The 22037-nt window shown below is 40.2% G+C and overlaps 1 protein-coding gene and 1 pseudogene across 6 annotated transcripts in view; one reads left to right on the forward strand and one right to left on the reverse strand.

Moving 5' to 3' along the window:
- TAF1 (TATA-box binding protein associated factor 1) overlaps nt 1-22037 on the reverse strand; it is a 163445-nt gene that overhangs the window by 63201 nt on the left and 78207 nt on the right. For 3 of the 6 annotated variants that reach the window (XM_036304322.1, XM_036304321.1, XM_036304320.1), the window contains exon 38: nt 20816-21035. The exons of 2 other annotated variants lie outside the window; for them this stretch is intronic. In XM_036304322.1, the coding sequence (XP_036160215.1) occupies nt 20816-21035 (220 nt within the window). Of the gene's footprint in view, nt 1-20199; nt 21036-22037 lie in introns of those variants that run through there. One more of the 6 variants, XM_036304326.1, reaches the window with a different exon arrangement.
- On the forward strand, nt 5823-6341 carry LOC118653676 (annotated as a pseudogene).

Consider the following 22037-nt stretch of genomic DNA (forward strand, 5'->3'; position numbering starts at 1 on the left):
AGAGTGAATAATTTTGTGATCACTGATATGACATACCCTCCCACCTACTAAAATGTAATTTTTTTAATCCTCACCTGAAGATATATTATTTATTTTAGAGAGAGAGGGGGAGAGAGAAACATCGATTGGCTGCCTCCTGCATGCACCCTGACCAGGGATCAAACCCGCAATCAGGGTATGTACCCTAATCAGGAATTGAACTCATGATCTTTTGGTATATAGGACAATGCTCCAACCAACTGAGCCACACTGACTAGGGCTAAAATGTAATTTAATTTTACTCTGTTATTTGACCACTGCTTACATATACAGAGTGAGGCAAAAGTAGGTTTACATTTATATGTAAAACAGTTTATTTTTGTACTGTTATTTACTAATTATTGTATTGTTTTCTATACAAACAACTGTAACCCTGTATTATAGATAGCTGAGTCAAATTTTTGGTTGATATAAAGTCTTACTTGGACTAAATAAGTCAGAAAGAAACACAGGATATAAGCACATATTTTTATTTTATTGTACATCAGGATGAATGGATATTTCTAAAAGTTGTAATATGGAATTGATTGAAAACACTGGATTCCAAGTCCTCAAAATGTGGAAAATCCCAACCTACACAGGCAATATTTAAAAGAAATTATTTTGAAAGTTTACATCTATTTAACCAATTTGCTGAATTTATAATTTGTACATTAATTGTTACAGTTTATATATGATATTTATTAATAAGTGAAATACAGCTCAAACCGGTTTTGCTCAGTGGATAGAGCGTTGGCCTGCAGACTGAAAAGTCCCAGGTTCAATTCCAGTCAAGGGCATGTACCTTGGTTGCGGGCACATCCCCAGTGGGAGGTATGCAGGAGACAGCTGATGGATGTTTCTCTCTCATTGATGTTTCTAACTCTCTATCCCTCTCCCTTCCTCTCTGTAAAAAATTAATAAAATATATTTTAAAAAATGTGAAATACATAATATTAAAGGTAATATATTTAAAATCCTTGACTATTTAGTTATTATGAACCAAGAAGCCAAGGATAAATTTGATTATATGCCTGATAATTAAAAAATTGTAATTTTGGCCCTGGCTGGTATGGGTCAGTTGGTTGAAGTGTCATCCTGAAGTGTTGCTGGTTTGATGCTGGTCCAGGCACATAACTCAGACTGCAGGTTCAATCCCTAGTTGGGGCACGTGTAGGAGGAAACCAATCTCTGTTTCTCTGCTTCTCTCTCTCCGTCTCTCTTCCTCTAATTGTAAAGACAACAGAAAATTGTAATTTTGTATTTCTTCTAAAGAACTTGGTTTACCAGAGGATTATTAATATTGTTGCTATTATTACTTTAATGACTATCTGCATCAGAATTATAGGTGTGCATATTAAAAATGCACATTCCAAGCCCAGAAATTTAAGTTTGTAATAGGCAACCTCTACTCCCATTTTGATGTATAAGAACAGCTGAGGATAACATTAATTTGGAAATGTTGCTTGATCAGTTTTCCAAACTTATCAAATAAAAATCATTTGGGCTATCTGTGAAGTAGACTACTAGTCTTCTTCCCTAGATGTTCTGACTCAAGAGGGCTGAACTGGGGCCTAGGAAGCCGTATTTTTTAACAAGCACACTAGTTGTCTTCAGAGTCAGAGAAAACAAATTAAATTATTATATTTAGGCAAATATCTATAACTAGAGGCCAGGAGCACAAAATTCATGCACTCGGGGGGGGGGGGGGTCCTTCAGCCTGTCCTGAGCCCTCTCACAGTCCAGGAGCCTTTGGGGGATGTCCGATTGACAGCTTAGGCCTGCTCCCCTCGGAACGGGCCTAAGCCATCAGTAGGACACCCTTAGCGCTGTGTGGAGGCGGGAGAGGCTCCCACCACCACTGCACTTGCCAGCCGTGAGCCCAGCTTCTGGCTGAGTGGCGCTCCCTTTGTTGGAGTGCACCAACCACCAGGGGCAGCTCCTGCATTGTGTGTCTGCCCCTGGTGGTCAGTGAGTGTCATAGCAACCATTCGTTCCACCATTTGGTTGATTTGCATATTAGTCTTTTATTATATAGGACAATAAAAGTGTAATATGCTAATTAACCGGACAGCCAAACAACCTTCCAGACATCCTTCCGGACGAAGCCAAGGCTGCAAGGGCTAAACCCCTTGCATGAATTTTGTGCATTGGACCTCTAGTTGTACTACAATGGCCAAGAACCTGGAATTGCAATAGAAGCTTAAACTAACAATAGGGAAAATATGGCTATTTTTACACTGATGTGGAAAGAAAGCCAACATTTTGAAAACACAAACCTAAGATTACCTTCTCAAGCTGTTCCACTCCCAATGAAGTTTCCCACTACTTTTAGGACAAAGACAAAACTCTTTATTAGGATCTGTAGTGTCCAGAGGCATGGTTTGCTCCCTTCCTTCTGCTTATATATATCCAATACCCATCTTTTTGGTCTTAATTTAAAGGTGGTCCTTCTCTACTCCAAGTCTAATAATCCCTCTCTTTGTGCCGCTGAACAAGTTTCCTCATCTGTAAAATGGGAATAATAATACCTATCTCAGATGGTTCAAGATTAAATGAAGTCAGTTGGAAGAGCTCTCCGCAGAGGCCAACACAGTGAATGATAGCTATTAGTTATCAAATCAAGCTGTTTCTATTTCCTCACATTCAATTCTTTAATCCACTTGCCATCTGATTGCTGCACCCACTATTCCAAAGAAACTGTTTTCATTAGGCTCACCAATTGTCAAGTGCAAATGACAAATGTCAACCCTTATCTGAATGACCTTTCGCCAAGTATTGGTACTTGCTGACCACTCCCTCCTTTGTAATTCTCCTTTGGCACCCCTAAACACAGTGTATCTTGGTTTCCTCATACTTCTCTGACTAGTCTTTTAAAGTACCATTTGTGGCCTGGCTGGTATGGTTCAGTGGTTGAGCGTTGACCTGTGAACCAGGAGGTCATGGCTCGATTCCCGGTTAGGGCACATGCCCAGATTGCGGGCTTGATCCCCAGTGTGGGGTGTGCAGGAGGAAGCCAATGATTCTCTCATCATTGATATTTCTATCTCTCTCTCCCTTCCTCTCTGAAATCAATAAAAATATATTTTAAATAATACTTTTTGTGGTTCTTTCATTGCTTGCCTTTTCAAATTTCTAAAAAATGTTTTAACTTTATCACAGTAATACATGCATGATTTCTATGCCAGTGACAGCCACGAAGTAAGGGCTTCCTGGACCATTACATTAGTACCCTTACCCCGTACCCTCTCACATCACTTTTTTTCTTCACAATAGTTGTCACTCTTACTTACCTGTTTACTGTCAACCTATCCCACTAAAATGCTTAGCTCTTTGAGGGAAGGGGTTATGTTTTATTCACTGCTATATTCAGAGCACCTAGAATAATGCCTGGTACCCACTAGGCTCAATCAATATTTATTGAATAACTGACTTAAATATCTCCCACATTTGATCCATCACTTGTTGAGTCTACCTCCTAAATTCTCTCAAATCTCTGCCTACTGTTCTTGCCTTACAAATGACTCACATCTTGCCTAATTGACTGCCACACCATCTCCAGTCCTATTCGCCTACAATCCATATTCCAAACTGCTGCTGAAGTCACCCAAGTCCTTCAACGGATCCCATTAACCTTTAGGATTAAGTCCAAATTCTTTAGCAAAGACTGCCAAGCTCTCCATGATCTGGACCCTGATTAATTCTAGATTCAGCTTTCACCAGCCCCTTCCATGTGCACCATGCTCTAATCATCCCTAACTATTTAGTCACATGCTCTTTTCTCTGCCTGAAATGATGCCTATTGCCTACCACTAAATGCCTTCTTTGTCTGGTTAACTCACACTAGTCATCTCTGAGAAGTTCTGTCTCCGGTAGTTCCAGACTTGGGGGTACATGCCCTCCTCTGTACCTTTATAGGAAATTGCATTTACCATTTCACTTATTGCACTCGTGTGGACCTATCTCCAACACTGTATTCACAGCAGCCAGCAGAGTGCTTGGTACAGAGTAGTCACAAAATGGTTATTGAGAAGAAATTAAAAAATGGCACCAGAGTAAGTGGATGCTGCACAGACATGCTCCCAGGAACAAACTAGAATTACAACTAAAATACAAAAACACTTCCTGAATAATCAATGTAAGATTCACTGAAGAGAACCCTGCTAACTAAGGACCAAAAGTGGAGACAGCCTAGAGACTGGTAGGAGGGGCACAGGCACAAAAGGGTTGGTCAGGCTCACAGACAGCAACTGAAGTTTAGGAGAGATATCTCAGCTGTGGGGGGGGGTGCCACTGAGAATTCTGGGGTCTACTCCCCAAGCTGGGCCCCCCAGTAGAGAGCACCAGAACTGAGAAGGTTACCCACATAACTTCAGGCTATGAAAAGCAACAGGGTGCCCGGCCAGCATGGCTCAGTGGTTGAGCATCAAACTATGAACCAGGAGGTCATGGTTCGATTCCCAGTCAGGGGACATGCCTGGGTTGCAGGCTCGACCCCCAATAGTGGGCGTGCAGAAGGCAGCCAATCAATGACTCTCTCATCATTCATGTTTCTATCCCTCTCTCCCTCTGAAATCAATAATAATAATAATAATAATAATAATAATAATAATAATAATGAAAACAGAAGAGTTGCTGTCAGCCAGGGAGAGAGAGCTGGATATTCAGGCACCCTCTTTTTAAAAAAATATATTTTATTGATTTTTTTTACAGAGAAGAGGGGAAAGGGATAGAGAGAAACATCGATGAGAGAAACATCAGCTGCCTCCTGCACACTCCCTACTGGGGATGTGCCCACAACCAAGGTACATGCCCTTGAACAGAATCGAACCTGGGACCCTTCAGTCCACAGGCCGAGGATCTATCCACTGAGCCAAACTGGTTAGGACCAGGCACCCTCTTAAAAGGCCAACACACAAAATTCCCTGTGGAGCCACCCACCTTGTGCTCCAGGAGGTAGGGAAGATTGGACTGAAGCTGTGTGAGCAGAAGCCAGGACTGGGGGCTCTAGGGTTAGAGCTTAGAAAGCAGACACCCCTGGTTTCCTGTGCTGAGTCATTCTCTCACGCAGTTGAGGACATCATTCTCACACACACATTTGCTATACAGGCAACCTTGCCTGGGGGGGGAAGGCAGCTAACCCACGGATTGGAAAACACCTTGCCCCAAGGTGGAGAGTTCCTAGGCCACTTAAGAGACTAAAAATAACAATTAGCATCCAGACAAAAGCAGCTGTACCACCCTGTTGAAAAAAACACTCTTACCACATCTGAGGATAATTGCCTGGGGAATTCAAGTCAGAATGCTATTAGTCTGTAGGCAGAGGCAGTGTCTGGAGGCTTTGAGTCTTTGCCTGATCTAATTACAAACAGTGTTTGACACTGTCCTGCACTAGAGATTGAGAGGCATACCAGATCTCCCTAATACATAGTAACAAACCCAAACAGGCAGCCAAAATGAGACAAAGAAACCACCCCCAAATGGAAGAACAAGAGAATTCTCCAGAAGAGATAAATGAAATGGAGATTAAAAAAAAAAGTTTATCTGAAATAGAGTTCAGAGTAATGATGGTAAAGATGGTCAACAGCATGAGAAAAGATATAGTAACTATGAAAACAGAAATAAAGAATGAATTGGCACAAATAAAGAACACAATGGAAGGAATACATAGCAGATAAGGGGAAGCTGAGGATTGAATCAGTGAATTAGAAGACAGGGTTGAAAAAAATCACTCCATCAGAGAACCAAAAAGAAAAAACAATTAAAAAGCAGGAGGATGGGGGGTTTGGGGAGTAGCGGGTAAGATGCGGTTGTCGGTCGCCACCGCCATCTCCCATGGCCGCGTGTTCCGCCGCCTGGGCCTTGGTCCCAAGTCCCGCATCCACCTGTTGCGGAACTTGCTGACGGGACTAGTGCGACACGAACGCATTGAGGCATCCTGGGTGCACGTGGACGAGATGAGGGGTTACGCCGAGAAGCTCATCGATTATGGGAAGCTGGGAGACACCAACGAAAGAGCCATGCACATGGCTGACTTCTGGCTCACAGAGAAGGACGTGATCCCAAAGCTGTTTCAAGTGCTGGCCCCTCAGTACCAAGGTCAGAATGGGGGCTACACGAGAATGCTGTAGATCCCAAATTGGAATCAGCAGGATTGGCCTAAAATGGCAGTGATCGAGTATAAAGGGAACTGCCTCCCACCCCTGCCCCTGCCTTGCAGAGACAGCAGCCTTACACTTCTGAATCAGCTCCTTCGTGGGCTGCGGCAGGACCGGGAAGCAAGCATCCACAGCTCCCACACACCTCGGACACCAGGGAGTTAACTGGAGCCAAAGAGTGTGTAGCCTTGCCAGTGCCCATGATCATAGGCCTTTGGATCTCTTCATCTCTAAGAACTGGAGCTAGAGTTGTGAAGTGAACAGTCTTAATGGAGCCCAGAACCTGTTGGGTAGCCATATAACCTTCTCTTTGCACAATAGGTAAAATTCCTTGTATGAATATATGTAAACTGATCTTTTTTCTCTCACCTTGGATTTCTGAGAATGAGAACTATCCAAATGCTCTGTCTTCATGGGATAGTAAATTCACAGCATATGTTTCTGGCTCTTAAATCCAGGTCTTATTGGGTTAGGACAGTTTTGCTTTTCTTAATGCTGATTTATATGGGGCATCTATAATAATAAAAGTGTAATATGCCAAAAAAAAAGAAAAGCAGGGGGACAGCTTAAGGGAGCTGTGATACAATGTGAAAAATAACAATATTAGAATAGCAGGTGTGCCAGAAAGGCAGAAAGGGAGAAAGGGATAGAGAACGTGTTAGAAGAAATAATGGCAGAAAACTTCCCTAACCTGGTAAAGGAAAATGTCACACAAGTCCAGGAAGCACAGAGAACCCCAAACAAGAATAACCCAAACAGGCTCACGCCCAGACACATCATAATTAAAATGCCAAAAATTAAAGACAAAGAGAATCTTTTTTTTAAAATATATTTTATTGATTTTTCACAGAGAGGAAAGGAGAGAGATAGAGAGAGCCAGAAATATCGATGAGAGAGAAACATCGATCAGCTGCCTCCTGCACATCCCCCACCGGGGACGTGCCCGCAACCCAGGTACATGCCCCTGACCGGAATCGAACCCAGGACCTCTCAGTCCGCAGGCCGATGCTCTATCCACTGAGCCAAACCGGTTTCGGCGACAAAGAGAATCTTAAAGGCAGCAAGAAAAAAACAAACTGTTACCTACAAAGGAGCTCCCTTAAGGCTGACACCTGATTTCTCATCAAACCCTACAGGCCAGAAGAGAATGGCAAGAAGTACTCAAGGTAATGAATGAAAGCAAGGATCTGAAACCAAGATGACTATATTCAGCAAGGCTATAATTCAAAATCGATGGTCAAATAAAGAGCTTCACGGACAAAAAAAAAAAAAAAAAAAAAAAGGCTAAAGGAGGACACCACTACCAACCCAGCATTATAAGAAATGTTAAAGGAACTGCTGAAATGAGAAGAAGAAACCGAGAGAGAAACCAAGGCATACAGAATTAAAATGGCAATAAATAAGTACCTATCAATAATAACCTTAAATGTAAATGGATGAAATGCTCCCATTAAAAGACATAGGGTTACTGAATGGATACAAAAACATGACCCAACTATATGCTGTCTACAAGAGACTCACCTCAGAACAAAAGATACACACAGGATGAGAGTGAAGGGATGCAAAAAAATTTTCCATGCAAATGGAAAAGAAAAGAAAAAGCTGGAGTAGCAATACTCATATCTGACAAAATAGACTTCAAAATGAAGGCCATCACAACAGACAACAAAGATTACTACATAATATTAAGGGATCGATCCAACATGAGGATATAACCCTGGTAAACATATTATGTACCCAATATAGAAGCACCTAAATATATTTAAAAAAGAAAAACTTCTAGAGGACTTTAATGGAGAGATTGACAACAATACAGTCACAGTAGGAGACTTTAACACCACACTGACTTCACTGGCTAGATCTACCAGACAAAAACTTAACAAGGAAATAGTGACTCTAAAGGATATAGTGGATCAGATGTATTTATTTAATTTACATTTATTGAACATTTCACCCCACTGACACCACATTCTTCTCAAGTGCACATGGATCATTCACAAAGACCACATGTTAGTCCACAAAACAAGCCTCTACAAGTTCAAGAAGACTGAAATCATTACAAGTGTCTTCTCAGATCACAGTGGAATGAAATTAGAAATCAACTACAGTAAATACACCCCAAAATATTAACACGTTAAGTGCCATGTCACTAACTGGTGACTGACATTATACTTTTCATCCGGACCTCGTCAGTCACTGGTGACAGACAGTATACTTTTTGTTCAGGCCGCATCAGTCACTGTTAACTGACGATATACAATTTAAAAAATTATATTCTTCTATTAATAAATTTTAAATAATTTGGAGATCATAAAAGAATGTACCTAAATATTGCTTGTTACAAAAAAAAATTTTAATGAATATTATTAAAACACAGTATACACAAAAATGATTGTCCTGTACAGGTTTCACAGAATGTTATAACTTGTTTTGTCAACTTTCTGGCAATATCTCGTCCAAATCGTGCTGCATTATCTCCGTAGCATTTTTTTACAATATCTTCGAACTTTAGACACTCTTCCAGTTTTTTGTTGCAGTTTGTGACGAGATATTTGAGGTATATTTACAGTACTGCTACTTGGAATTTCTTCATCCCAACAATTTGTTAGATGGACAGCTAATTTCTCCTGAAATTCTGATACTCATGTTCTTCTTGCTAATATTTTTAAATAAAATACGAGCATTGAGAACAGCAGTATTTAGTAGGCTAGCTTTTTATACCATTTCATGGATTTTCGTAATGGATTATTATAGGCACTCATTTGATCAGATATAGCAACTGCTGCTTTTCCTGCATTATAATCCACTACAATTTTTGGTTTCAAGTAGTGACCTGATATATTTTCAACATTCACCATCTCTGACGTATGTTTTGTTGTAAGATGTCCCGCTTATCTTTCCATTTTAAAATGGTTATTCCTTTTTTGTTCTCTTTTGCTATAATTTCTCCCCGTTTTAATTTCTTTGATGTTACTTCATGAGGATTTCCCTGTCAATTTGAACGTAATGTTCCTACTAAATGAGTATTATTATCGAGTAATTTATATGCTAAATCTAAACTCATGTACCAGTTGTCTGTGTACAATGTGTGTCCCTTATTGAATACATCCCAACAAAGAGACATTACAACATTAGTAGGTGTTGTATTTTCTTTTTCTAAACTTTTCCCTGGATATACATGAAAAACATACATGTACCTAGATCCGCACACAACTTAAATAATTTAATACCATATTTGTGGCGTTTTTGTTTTAAATATTGCCTAAATATTATGCGCCCACGAAATGGTATCAAAGACTCATCAATACATATAGCTTCAGATGGATCATAATGTTTTTTGAAATTTATTTCCATGTTACCTATTAGTTGTTGTATTTTGCATAAACGATTGGAAACCTCTGTCTCCCTACTGTCTGAAAAATGCAGCATTCATAATAATATTTCAAATATATTTCTTGACATTATTTTTTGGGGAACGTTTGCATAGATGCAGGATCATGGGACCAATATAAACATAAAAATGGTAGTCTAACTAGTCCCATCCATAGAATCAATCCAAAAAATCTTTTCATTTCATTTTTGTTTGTCACAGTCCACCTACACAAACGCTGCGAGTTTTCAACCCCTAGTTTTTGCAACACATATAAGTTCATTTGTTTGGTGATAGCCTCAAACAATTCATTAGGCACAAACAGTTCATAAGAATTCTCTACTGTTGACGATGACTTTACATTAAAGTCTTCAATCCTAAAGCCAGACGGATAGGTGAAAGGCATAATCCTTGGTTGATTACCTCTTGGATCATGCCATTCTTCAAAATCTTCATCCTCATCCTCTGATGATGAAAATAAGAACAACTCTACAACGTTTTTTAGAAAAACTAATTTCACTTGAATCGCTTTCACACGCTTCTTCTACTGACATTGTCACTGTTACAGTTAAAGAAAACATTTTTTAAACTGCACTGGAACACGAACCACAGACAACTGACTGAAGAGAAAGTATTTCTAAAAGAAAACAGAGTGAGAGAAACCACGATGGCAGCATAGGTTAACGCCGGAGTTTGCTGCCTCGAACAACCACTTCAAAAATACAACTAAAAGACGGAACGGACATCATCCAGAACCACAGGAAGGCTGGCTGAGTGGAAGTTCTACAACTAGGAGGAAAGAGAATAGCATACCGACTCAGAGGAGGCGCAGTGCTGAAGTGAAATACTAAGGTACGGAGTGCATGCGGAGCAGGCTGGCGGCTGAAGGTGCGGTTGTGTTTCAATCGGGAGGGAGTCTCAGACTCTGAGCCCCAGATCCAGGCGAGTCTCTAGGGACCCAGACTCAAACGGGAGAAGTGGGACTGTCTGGCTTCGGTCGGAACTCGAAGGCAGCTTTCACTCTGAGGTTTGCAGCGGTTGCCAGGACTCTGAGAGGCAGAGCCCCTGGGGACGGAACTGAGAGCAGCCATAACAGCTCGCTCTGCCCGCCCTGTAGATCCCCGGGGACCCGCCCCACCCAAGCCCTGCACAGAGGCATTTGCCGGATAGCCTCAGGCAAACGCTAGATTAGCACCGCCCTAGAGATCCAGCACAGAAGTTCTCCCACTGCAGACACAGCTGACTCTCATAGCCAGTTAGCCTGGACATCAAATCACCCTCAGTATTGCCGACAACAATCAAGGCTTAACTACAACAAGACTGCGCACAAAGACCACAAGGGGGTGCACCAAGAAAGCATAAAAAATGCGGAGACAAAGAAACATGACAGAAATGGAGGATATAGAGCTAAAAACCGCACTTTTAAGGTCTTTCAATAATTTTCTAGAAACTGCCGATAAATATAGTGAGATCCTCAAGAAATCTAATGAGACCCTCAATGTTGTGATAAAGAACCAACTAGAAATTAAGCATACACTGACTGAAATAAAGAATATTACACAGACTCCCAACAGCAGACCAGAGGAGCGCAAGAATCAAGTCAAAGATTTGAAATGCGAAGAAGAAAAAACACCCAACCGGAAAAGCAAAATGAAAAAAGAATCCGAAAATACGAAGATAGTGTAAGGAGCCTCTGGGACAGCTTCAAGCGTACCAACATCAGAATTATAGGGGTGGCAGAAGATGAGAGAGAGCAAGATATTGAAAACCTATTTGAAGAAATAATGACAGAAAACTTCCCCCACCTGGTGAAAGAAATAGACTTACAGGTCCAAGAAGCGCAGAGAACCCCAAACAAAAGGAATCCAAAGAGGACCACACCAAGACACATCATAATTAAAATGCCAAAGGCAAAAGACAAAGAGAGAATCTTAAAAGCAGCAAGAGAAAGAAACGCAGTTACCTACAAGGGAATACCCATATGACTGTCAGCTGATTTCTCAACAGAAACTTTGCAGGCCAGAAGGGAGTGGCAAGAAATATTCAAAGTGATGAATGCCAAGAACCTACAACCAAGATTACTTTATCCAGCAAAGCTATCATTCAGAATTGAAGGTCAGATAAAGAGCTTCACAGATAAGGAAAAGCTAAAGGAGTTCATCACCACCAAACCAGTATTATATGAAATGCTGAAAGGTATCCTTTAAGAAGAGGAAGAAGAAGAAAAAGGTAAAGATACAAATATGCATCTATCAACAAGTGAATCTAAGAATCAAGTGAATAAATAATCTGATGAACAGAATGAACTGGTGATTATAATAGAATCAGGGACATAGAAAGGGAATGGACTGACTATTGGGGGGGAGTGGGGTGTGGGAGATGCGGGAAGAGACTGGACAAAAATCGTGCACCTATGGATGAGGACAGTGGGTGGGGAGTGAGGGCGGAGGGTGGGGCGTGAACTGGGAGGAGGGGAGTTATGGGGGGAAAAAAGAGGAACAAATGTAATAATCTGAACAATAAAGATTTAAAAAAATAAATAAATAAAAATAAATAAAAGAAAACAGAGTACAGATTGTGATAAATACATACAAGAAATATATCTGGAGATATACATGCAGTCTTATTGCAACCTTACACAGACCTCCGGCCACCAGCATATCGGTGAAATCGATTATCATGGGCTAAAAGGAAAGGAAGACAAAACAGGCTTGGCGCTTAACGTGTTAAACACATGGAGGCTAAATAGCATGTTATTAAACAATGAATGGGTTACCAACGAGATCAAGAAAGGAATAAAAAACTTCTCTCTCAAAATCAATTAATAAAATAAAATAAAAAAATCCCAACAAACAAAAGCCGAGGCCCCAATGGCTTCACAAGGGAGTTTTACCAAACATTCAAAGAAGAACTAACTCCTATACTCCTCAAACTATTTCAGAAAATCCAAGAGAAAGTAACACTGCCAAACTTTTTATGAGGCCAGCATTATCGTAATTCCTTAAGCAGATAAAGACACTACAGAGAAAGAGAATTACAGGCCAATATTCTTGATGAACATAGATACTAAAATCCTCAGCAAAATATATTAAAAATCAGACCCAGCAATATATTAAATAGATCATATAACACGACCAAGTGGGATTTATTCCAGGGATGCAAGGCTGGTACAATATTCACAAATCAATAAATGTGATACATCACATAAACAAACTGAAAGGGAAAAATCACATGATCATATCAACAGATTCAGAAAAAGCAGGCGACAAAATCCAACACCCATTTTTGATGAAAACTTCCAGCAAAGTGGAAATAGACGGAGCATATCTCAACATGACAAAGGACATATATGACAAACCTACAACCAACTTCATACTCAATGGGCAAAACCTAAAACCATTTCCCCTAAGAACAGGAACAAGACAGGAATGTCCACTTTCACCACTCCTATTCAACATAGTACTGGAAGTCCTAGCCACAGCTATCAGACAAGAAGAAGAAATAAAAGACATCCAAATTGGAAAGGAAGAAGTAAAACTCTCATTATTTGCAGATGACATGATATTGTACATAGAAAACCCTAAAGACTCCACCAAAAAACGACTAGATTTAATAAATGAATTTGGCAATGTAGCAGGATACAAAGTCAACACCCAAAAATTGATGGCTTTTTTTATACACCAATAAATTCTTAGAAAGAGAAACTAAACAAATAATCCCATTTACCACTGCAACAAAAATTTAAGATACTTAGGACTAAACTTAACCAAGGAGGCAAAAGACCTGTACTTGGAAAACTATAGGACATTGAAAAAAGAGATAGAGGAAGATATAAACAAGTGGAAGAATACACCATGTTCATGGATTGGTAGAATCAACCTCATTAAAATGTCCATACTACCCAAGGCAATCTACAGATTCGATGCAAACCCTATTAAAATACCAACGGCACCCTAGCGGGTGTGGCTCAGTGGATAGAGTGTTGGCCTGTGGACTGAAAGGTCCCAGGTTCAATTCTGGTCAAGGGCACATGCCTGGGTTGTGGGCTCGATCCCCAGTAGGGGGAGTGAAAGAGGCAGCCTATCAATGATTCTCTCTCCCTCTCCATTCCTCTCTGAAATAAATAAAAATGTATTTTAAAAAATACCAACAACATATTTCACAGATCTAGAACAAAAACTCCAAAAATGTATATGGAATAAAAAAGACACTAAATAGCTACAATTTTGAGGAAGAAAAACAAAGTTGGAGGAATCACAATACCAGGTTTCAAGTTATACTACAAAACCACCGTAATCAAAACAGTCTTTTACTGGCACAAAAGCAGGCATATAGCTCAATGGAACAGAACAGAGAACCCAGAAATTGACCCAAGCCATTAAGCTCAATTAATATTTGACAAAGGAGGCAAGAGCATACAATGGAGTCTAGATAGTCTCTTCAATAAATGCTGCTGGGAAAATTGGACAGATACATGAAAAAAAATGAAACTAGACCACCAACTTACACCATACACAAGATGAGTTTTATCAATAAACTCAAAATGGATAAAAGACTTAACTGTAAGTCGTGAAACTATAAAAATCGTAGAAGAAACCAAAGGCAGCAAAATATCAGACATCTCTCATAGCAATATGTTTACAGATATGCCGAAACCGGTTTGGCTCAGTGGATAGAGCGTCGGCTTGCAGACTGAAAGGTCCCAGGTTCGATTCCGGTCAAGGGCATGTACCTGGGCTGCGGGCACATCCCCAGTAGGGGATATGCAGGAGGCAGCTGATCGATGTTTCTCTCTCATCGATGTTTCTAACTCTCCATCTCTCTCCCTTCCTCTCTGTAAAAAATCAATAAAATATATTTAAAAAACAGATATATCTCCTAGGGCAGTGATCGGCAAACTCATTAGTCAACAGAGCCAAATATTAACAGTACAACAACTGAAATTTCTTTTGAGAGCCAAATTTTTTAAACTTAAACTATATGGGTAGGTACACTGTTATGAACTTAATTAGAGTACTCCTAAGCTGGCCTTTGCTAAAAACATCCTCAATCTGTTGAGGTACATTCGCTGAGGTCGACCCTTTCCAACTCTCCCATCCACACTCGTCTTGTATACTTGTTTCGTCTATCTCCTTTCGTTCATCCTCTCTGTATGTCCAAACCATCTCAACAACTCAATCCTCAACACTGCATCTTCTTTCACTCCACAACGTTCCCTGTACATGCGCACCCACACGTGGTACTTTGTGGAAGAGCCACACTCAAGGGGCCAAAGAGCTGCATGTGGCTCGCTAGCCGCGGTTTGCCGACCACTGTCCTAGGGCAAAGGAAACTAAGGAGAAAATAAACAAATGGGACTATATATAAATAAAACCTTCTGCACAGCAAAGGAAACCATCAACAAAACAAAAAGGGAGGCCACTGTATGGGAGAACATATTTGGCAATGATACATCTGATAAAGGGTTAATATCCAAAATCTATAAGGAACTCATACAACTTAACAAAAGGAAGAGAAACAATCCAATTAAAAAATGGGCAAAGGACCTAAATAGACACTTCTCCAAGTGGACATACAGATGGCCAAGAGACATATGAAAAAATGTTCAAAGTCACTGATCATCAGAGAGATGAAAATTAAAATTACAATGAGATATCACGTCACACCTGTCAGAATGGCTACCATCAACAAATCAACAAATGACAAGTGCTGATGAGGAGGTGGAGAAAGGGAACGCTAGTACACTGCTAGTAGGAATACAGTGTACTGGTGCAACCACTGTGGAAAACAGTATGGAGGATCCTCAAAAAATTAAATATGGAACTCCCATTTGACCTGGTGATCCCACTTTTAGGAATATATCCTAAGAAACCCGAAGTACCAATCAGAAAGAATATATGCACCCATATGTTCATAGCAGCATAATTTACAATAGCTAAGATCTGGAAACAGCCCAAGTGCCCATCGGTAGATGAGTGGATAAGAATTCTGTGGTACATTTATACCATGGAATACTATGCAGCAGTAAAAAAAGAAGAATCTCTTACCCTTTGAGACAGTGTGGAGGGACCTGGAGAGTATCACATTAAGTGAAATAAGTCAGTCAGAGAAAGACAAGTATCACATGATCTCACTCATATGTGGAATCTAAGTAACAAAATAAACTGATGAATGGAGTGGATCCAGAGACATGGAAGTATGGAACAGCGTGTGGAATCTCAGAGGGAAGTCTGGGGAGGGTGGGTGGGTGGGAAGTAATCAACCAAGGATCTTGTATGCATATATGCATAGCCAATAACCACAGACAATGGGGCGGTGAGAGCCAAGGGCGGGGTGTGGGGGTGGGCTGGAGGTCAATGGGGAAAAAAGGGGGACATATGTAATACTTTCAACAATAAACAATTATTATTTTTTAAATATATTTTATTGATTTTTTACAGAGAGGGAGAGAGATAGAAACATTGATGAGAGAAACATCGATCAGCCACCTCCTACACACTCCCCACTGGGGATGTGCCCGCAACCAAGGTACATGCCCTTGACCGTAATCGAACCCGGGACCTTTCAGTCCGCAGGCCGATGCTCTATCCACTGAGCCAAACTGACCACGGCAAGAATTACTTTTTTTAAAAAAAGAAATGGTTATTGAAAGGAAATTCACCAATCTGTCTCTTTTATCCAGGTCTTCGCCCCAAACTGCATTACCTTTTTCTGTTTCTATACTCTGACAACTGTGTTGCTAAGTACCTCTGGAGAAAATCATGTACTAAAGTACATTGGTACCATTTTAAATTAATGGTCTCTAACCTCATTGGTGCATTCAACACCCAACAATCCTTTTACAGATCCTTAACTCCAGTTCCCATTTCCCTCAGTGACCATTTAAAAAAAGAAACACTTAAACATTAATAGAAGGGTTTATAGTGAAAAGAACAAGCCCTCCACCTACTCTACCTCACAGGTGTTAACAGTTTGAACTGCATCTTGGCAAATCTTTTCTGTGAATATGCAAACATGGATTTATATCTTTGTCCCCCAAAGAAATGAAATTAAATGCTGCCTACCATTCTATCACTTATTTTTTCAAGAATATCTTTGAGAATACAATGCTAAGTGAATTAAGTCAAAAAGAGAAAGAAATAATCTATGATTTCACTTATATGAGGAATCTAAAAAAGTGAACAAAACAAAACAAAAATAAACTCACAGATACAAAGATCAGATTGGTGGTTACCGAAGGGGAAGGGAGTTAGGCCGAAGGGGTGAAGGTGGTCAACTGAATGGAGATGGATAGTAACTACTTTTGAGAGTGATCACATTGTACTCCAGGAACTATATAATAAAAAAAAAATATCTACCCCTTTTAGCTCATATAGACTTTCCTCGTGATTTATAACAGTTGCATTTTTTTTAATTCTTTTTTACTGAATGGATGTATCATAATTCAACATCTCTGTTACTGAGGGACATTTAGCTGGTTTCCAGTTTTTCTTTATCTCCCTCAGTATTCAAGCTGCCGCCCCATTTTCACTTTTCTCACAAGGATGATCTTACCTATTTCACACAGGAAACTGAAGCTATGAACTATGCACTTCTTCGAATTCCTATCTCCCTTATCTACACACTGATCTAGAACTACTTCCATCCTTTCCTCTATATCAGGGAAAGTTCTCTTCTCCTATAGGAGGGAATGGTAACTAACATGCCCTCCTGTTTTCACAAAGGTCTTTCCCACAATTGTCCTCCCTTGCTTTTTTCTAACCTCTCCTCTATTGCGTTCAATCCTAAGCTGATGTAAGCAGGCTTATTTATCTTCCATCTTAAGACTCTCCCTCTTTTATTCCTCACAGCCTAGCTTCTTGAAAGAGTAGAGTATGATCTCTATTGTCATTTCTTCATCTTCCACCTGTTCCTCACCCTGTTCTGGTTGATTCCAGTCTCACTATGACTCTACAGCTGCTTTTGCTAACTAAGGTCACCAGGGACTTCCTAGTTACCAAAACCCAAAGGCTGTCTCTTGGGATTCATTGTACTTCACCTCTCTGTGGAATATACGTTGTCTTTTTTATGCTTTAAAACTCCTTACTTGGGTTGAGAGATAGCACTCTTCAGGTTTTCCTTCCATTTCTCACCACCCATAAATATTCTTCTTCTACTGGATTCTGTCCTCCAGGCTCTTCTGACTCTACACATGCATCCTGGGAGATCTCACCTACTCCCAAGGTTGCACAAACCCTAAATTTTATACCTATCACTAGAAGCCCAGTGCACCAGATTCATGCACTGGGGGGCGGGGAGGGATCCCTCAGCCTGGTGTGTGCCCTCTTGCAGTCCAGGAGCCCTCGGAAGATGTCCAGGGGATCAGGCCTAAGCTGGCCGTCAGACATCGCTCTCGCAGTCCGGGGCTTTCACAGTCAGGGATCCCTCACTTTTTACAACCCGCCTGCAGTGGAGGCGGGAGAGGTTCCCGCCATAGCTGCTGTGCTCACCAGCCATGAGCCAGCTCAAGGCTTCTGGCTGTGTGGTGCTCCCCCTGTGGGAGCGCACTGACCACCAGGGGGCAGCTCCTGTGTTGAGCGTCTGCCCCCTGGTGGTCAGTGTGCATCATAGCAAACTGGTCGGTCTGCCGTTTGGTCAATTTGCATATTGGCCTTTTATAGGATACTTACATAGGATACTTTAAACTTGCATGCTTCCAATCAGGCTTAGCTATTTCTCCTACCTTCTACCCTCACCCTGTTCAGAGAATGGCACCACTATTTATCTAGTCACCTAAGTCAGAAACTTAGATTCTGTTTACTTTCCATTATCCAATTGGTCACCAAGATGCACTTCTTATTCCCCCTACTGCCAATGCCTCAGCCATTTTAAGTTTCTGTTATATCTCCTCCAGCATCACTCCCCAGTCCACCCATTTTCACACTGCTGCCAGAGTGATCTCTCTAAAATGAGGATTTGAGCCTGAGCCTTGTAATCACTATGCTACATATGTTCTCTGTATTCCACCCATCCAAAACTACTTGTCCCATGAATACGCCATGTAGTTTCATGCCCCTAAGTCCTGTTCTCTCTGCCTAGAATGCCCTCTTCCCTTCCCTCCTTCCTATTCTTCATAATCTATCACAAGGGTCTCCTTTTGAAGATTTCCCATTCTTACTCCGTAAGCAGTTGGTAACTCCTTCCTCTCACCACAGAACCTTGTAAATATGTATCGCAATGATCACTTTTTATTCAACTTATTTACATATCTACCTCTTATTCTAAATCTAAGTTCTCTGCAATTAGAAACTATATTTTATTTCTGTATCAGCATCTAGCAGACTGCTTGATAAAAATAGATAGGTTGATAAATGTTGAATGAATGTATGAATACCCTGAACCTACTCACTCTCCCAAAACAAAATTCTAAAAGCCACCTTACATTCCTTGTCTTCTTCCACCCCCAAATGCTAATTTAATTGGTTATCAAGTTCCATTGATTCTACTCCTTAAAGATCTCTTGAATTCATCCTGATCTTACCATCTTAATGCCAAAGCCTTAGTTTGGGCCCCATTACTCCTTACTTGAACTAGATTTGCTCCCCTCCAAACCACTCTCCACACTACTGCTTCATTTTTTAAAAACATTTTTATTACAAAAATAATACATACTTGTAAAAAATTCAAACAATACAGAAATAAAAGCACAGTACCCCACCCAGCATACATACAACCATATAAGCCCCCTCACCTCCAAGCTCATTCCCCAGAGGTTATCACTGTGAACAATTTTAGCAAATATCCTTTTAGACCCTTTCCTTTGCACACACAAATATATATAAACACATATAAATATGACACACATGATTTTGTCTTTTACAAAAATGGGATCACACTTGTTACATGATTCTTCAATTTCTTTCTTCATTCAATATACAGAAAATTTCTAAAACACAAACCTGATTATATCACTCCACTAGAGCGCCTCAATTCCTATAAAATTCATATTAATTGGCATCAAAATCAAAGCTCCCAATATGCTTACTGGCCATCTTCCAGTCTCCTCTCTAGCCAATCCAGCATTAAAGGACTGGAACTAAACCACCTTAAATCCTTTCTGGAACAAGGCAGGTACAAACAAACAAACAAACAAACAAACTAGGAACACACTCTGCCATTTCTAGACTTCAGCCTTTTCACTTCATGTTACATTCTGCCTGGATTTTCCCATCTAGCAAGCTCCTACTAATTCTTCAACAATCAGCTTATAAATGACCTCAAGGAAGACTTCCCTGACTTTTTCAGACATGATCACTCCTCTATTTTCTCCTATAGTTTATATCTAGCTCTTTAATTGCACTTCTCTCACAGAACTGTAATGCTTTATTAACATGTTTTGAATTTCACTCCCCTTCCCCCAACTTGATGGTAAGCTCTTTGGGTAAAAGGATTGTGTCTTATTTAGCTTTGCATCCCAAGGATCTGATAGAGTGCTTATGATAAAGCAGATGTTTAATAACAAATCTGTTGAGAATCTTATGATTCTAGAAACATTTACTGAGTACCTACTATGCACAGAACCATATCCTAAGCATGAAAAGAAACAGAAGACACAGTCTTTGCCCCAAGGAACTTACCATTTTCCTATCATTTCTCGTGGGGGTGGGGGACAGAACACATTTACATGGCAACATATCACTTCTGACAAACAGGCTGTTTCAAAGATTTGTAATCATTTGCCTCAAACCCATTTAGGAACAAGGCATTGCATAATCAAATAAATAAAATAATGGACAGTTTGTTCAATAGGTTTATGTGTTCAGTGTGGCATAGAGACCACCAGAAAGAACCCAATTCCCTGTCCCAGCAGGGGGGCTGTCACCTGTTCCAGCCTGCTAGAAAACTGAAATGATACCATGCTTGGAAAATTTCTAATATACCAAGAGAACATAAAGCTATTAGTCCTTTCATAATTTCTCCTCCTTCCCCAGGGAAAAATGATACAAAGCAATTAATGAAGTTAAAGGCAAGCACTGAAGGAGGAGGAGATTGCTCTATTTTTATCAGTGTAAGGGGGAAGGGAGTTGCTTGATTTTAATCCAAAGGGTGACATTGCCCCAGGAAGATCAGGAGAGGCGATTAGTTCATTATTATTTACTTACTATTTTTTAAAGGCTAAGGTGTTAATTAATCTGGTGATTTCAGGATCAGACACTGTACAAATATAAACAAATTAAATCACCTAGACTGGAGAACAGGGAAGGCTAACCAAGGAGGCCCAAAGGAAGCCTCATTCATCAGAGTCCAAGTCACTGTCCCCAGCAATGGAGTGGAAATCCTCACTGTCCTCCTCGTCCTCTGACAGGTGGACCTGGCATAGCACGCTCGGCCCAGAGCGCTGCTCTTCCTCCTCATCTTCTTCCTCCTCTGATACCTCATACCCACCGATGCTGCTGAAGCTTGTGTCTTGGGTGTTCGACTTGGGATCAGGCTCCTCATAGCTCCCATAACTGAGAAGAGAAACATGTCATCTCTCAAGCTCGGGCATCATCCTCTAGCTGACCAGTCCCGTTTTTGGTGCTACCAAGGGATCAGCCCATCTCACCTCCCCTGGACACTAAAGTGACTAGTTCTGGACTGTTCTACAGGTCCCTAAGAGAAAAGTGATCCTGTTCAAAAACGTCAACTTGCCAACTGCATATACACAAGAAGCAGAATGAAAGAAACTCTACTATGCTCGAACAACACACTGCCAGCTTATGTGACCATAAATGCTCTGATAGCCTCATAGTTTCATCTACCACTTATTGCTTTACTCATCTACATTTCCAAATAATCAACAGTCCTAAAGATTCTACCTCTTCAATATATCTTGTCTTTATCCTCTTCTTCCCATCCCTACTCTGCATGCCTTGCCTTAATCCTTTGTTATCTCTGGCCATCACCACTGAAATCAGTCTTCATGCCTCTAGTCTTACTCTCCTTCAATTAATCACACTTCTGCCAGAGTGTGCTTTATTTTTTGTTTGTTTGTTTATTCTTAATTTTACTTTAAAAAATCACATAAATAATGCACGTTCATTGGTTTAAAAAAATCACATTATACAACCAGAAAAAAAGAAGAAAAAATCACCAATAACTCCACTACCGAGAGGTAATATTTTGGTATATACGATCTTCCAACTTTTTTTCTATGCACTTCACTTAAATGTTTAAACATTTTTTATTTACAAAATTAGAATACTCTATATACTCTTTAGGAATCTGCTTTTGTCACTAATGATTATAATGAACATCTTTATAAACATACATCTACAGAATCATTTTTATAGATGCAAGGTATTCCACTGTATGGCTGTGACATAATTTATTTAACAGTCTCTCACTAAGACATTTAAGCTGTCTCTAATTTTCCCACTATTAGAAACAATGCTGTGATAAACATCCTTGTACAAACATTCTGATGAAGGTGTTTTATTATTCCCGTAGCATTTCCTAGACATGAAATTTTG

Source organism: Myotis myotis, unplaced genomic scaffold (assembly GCF_014108235.1).
Source record: "Myotis myotis isolate mMyoMyo1 unplaced genomic scaffold, mMyoMyo1.p scaffold_m19_p_4, whole genome shotgun sequence".
NCBI classification, from domain to species: Eukaryota; Metazoa; Chordata; class Mammalia; order Chiroptera; family Vespertilionidae; genus Myotis; species Myotis myotis.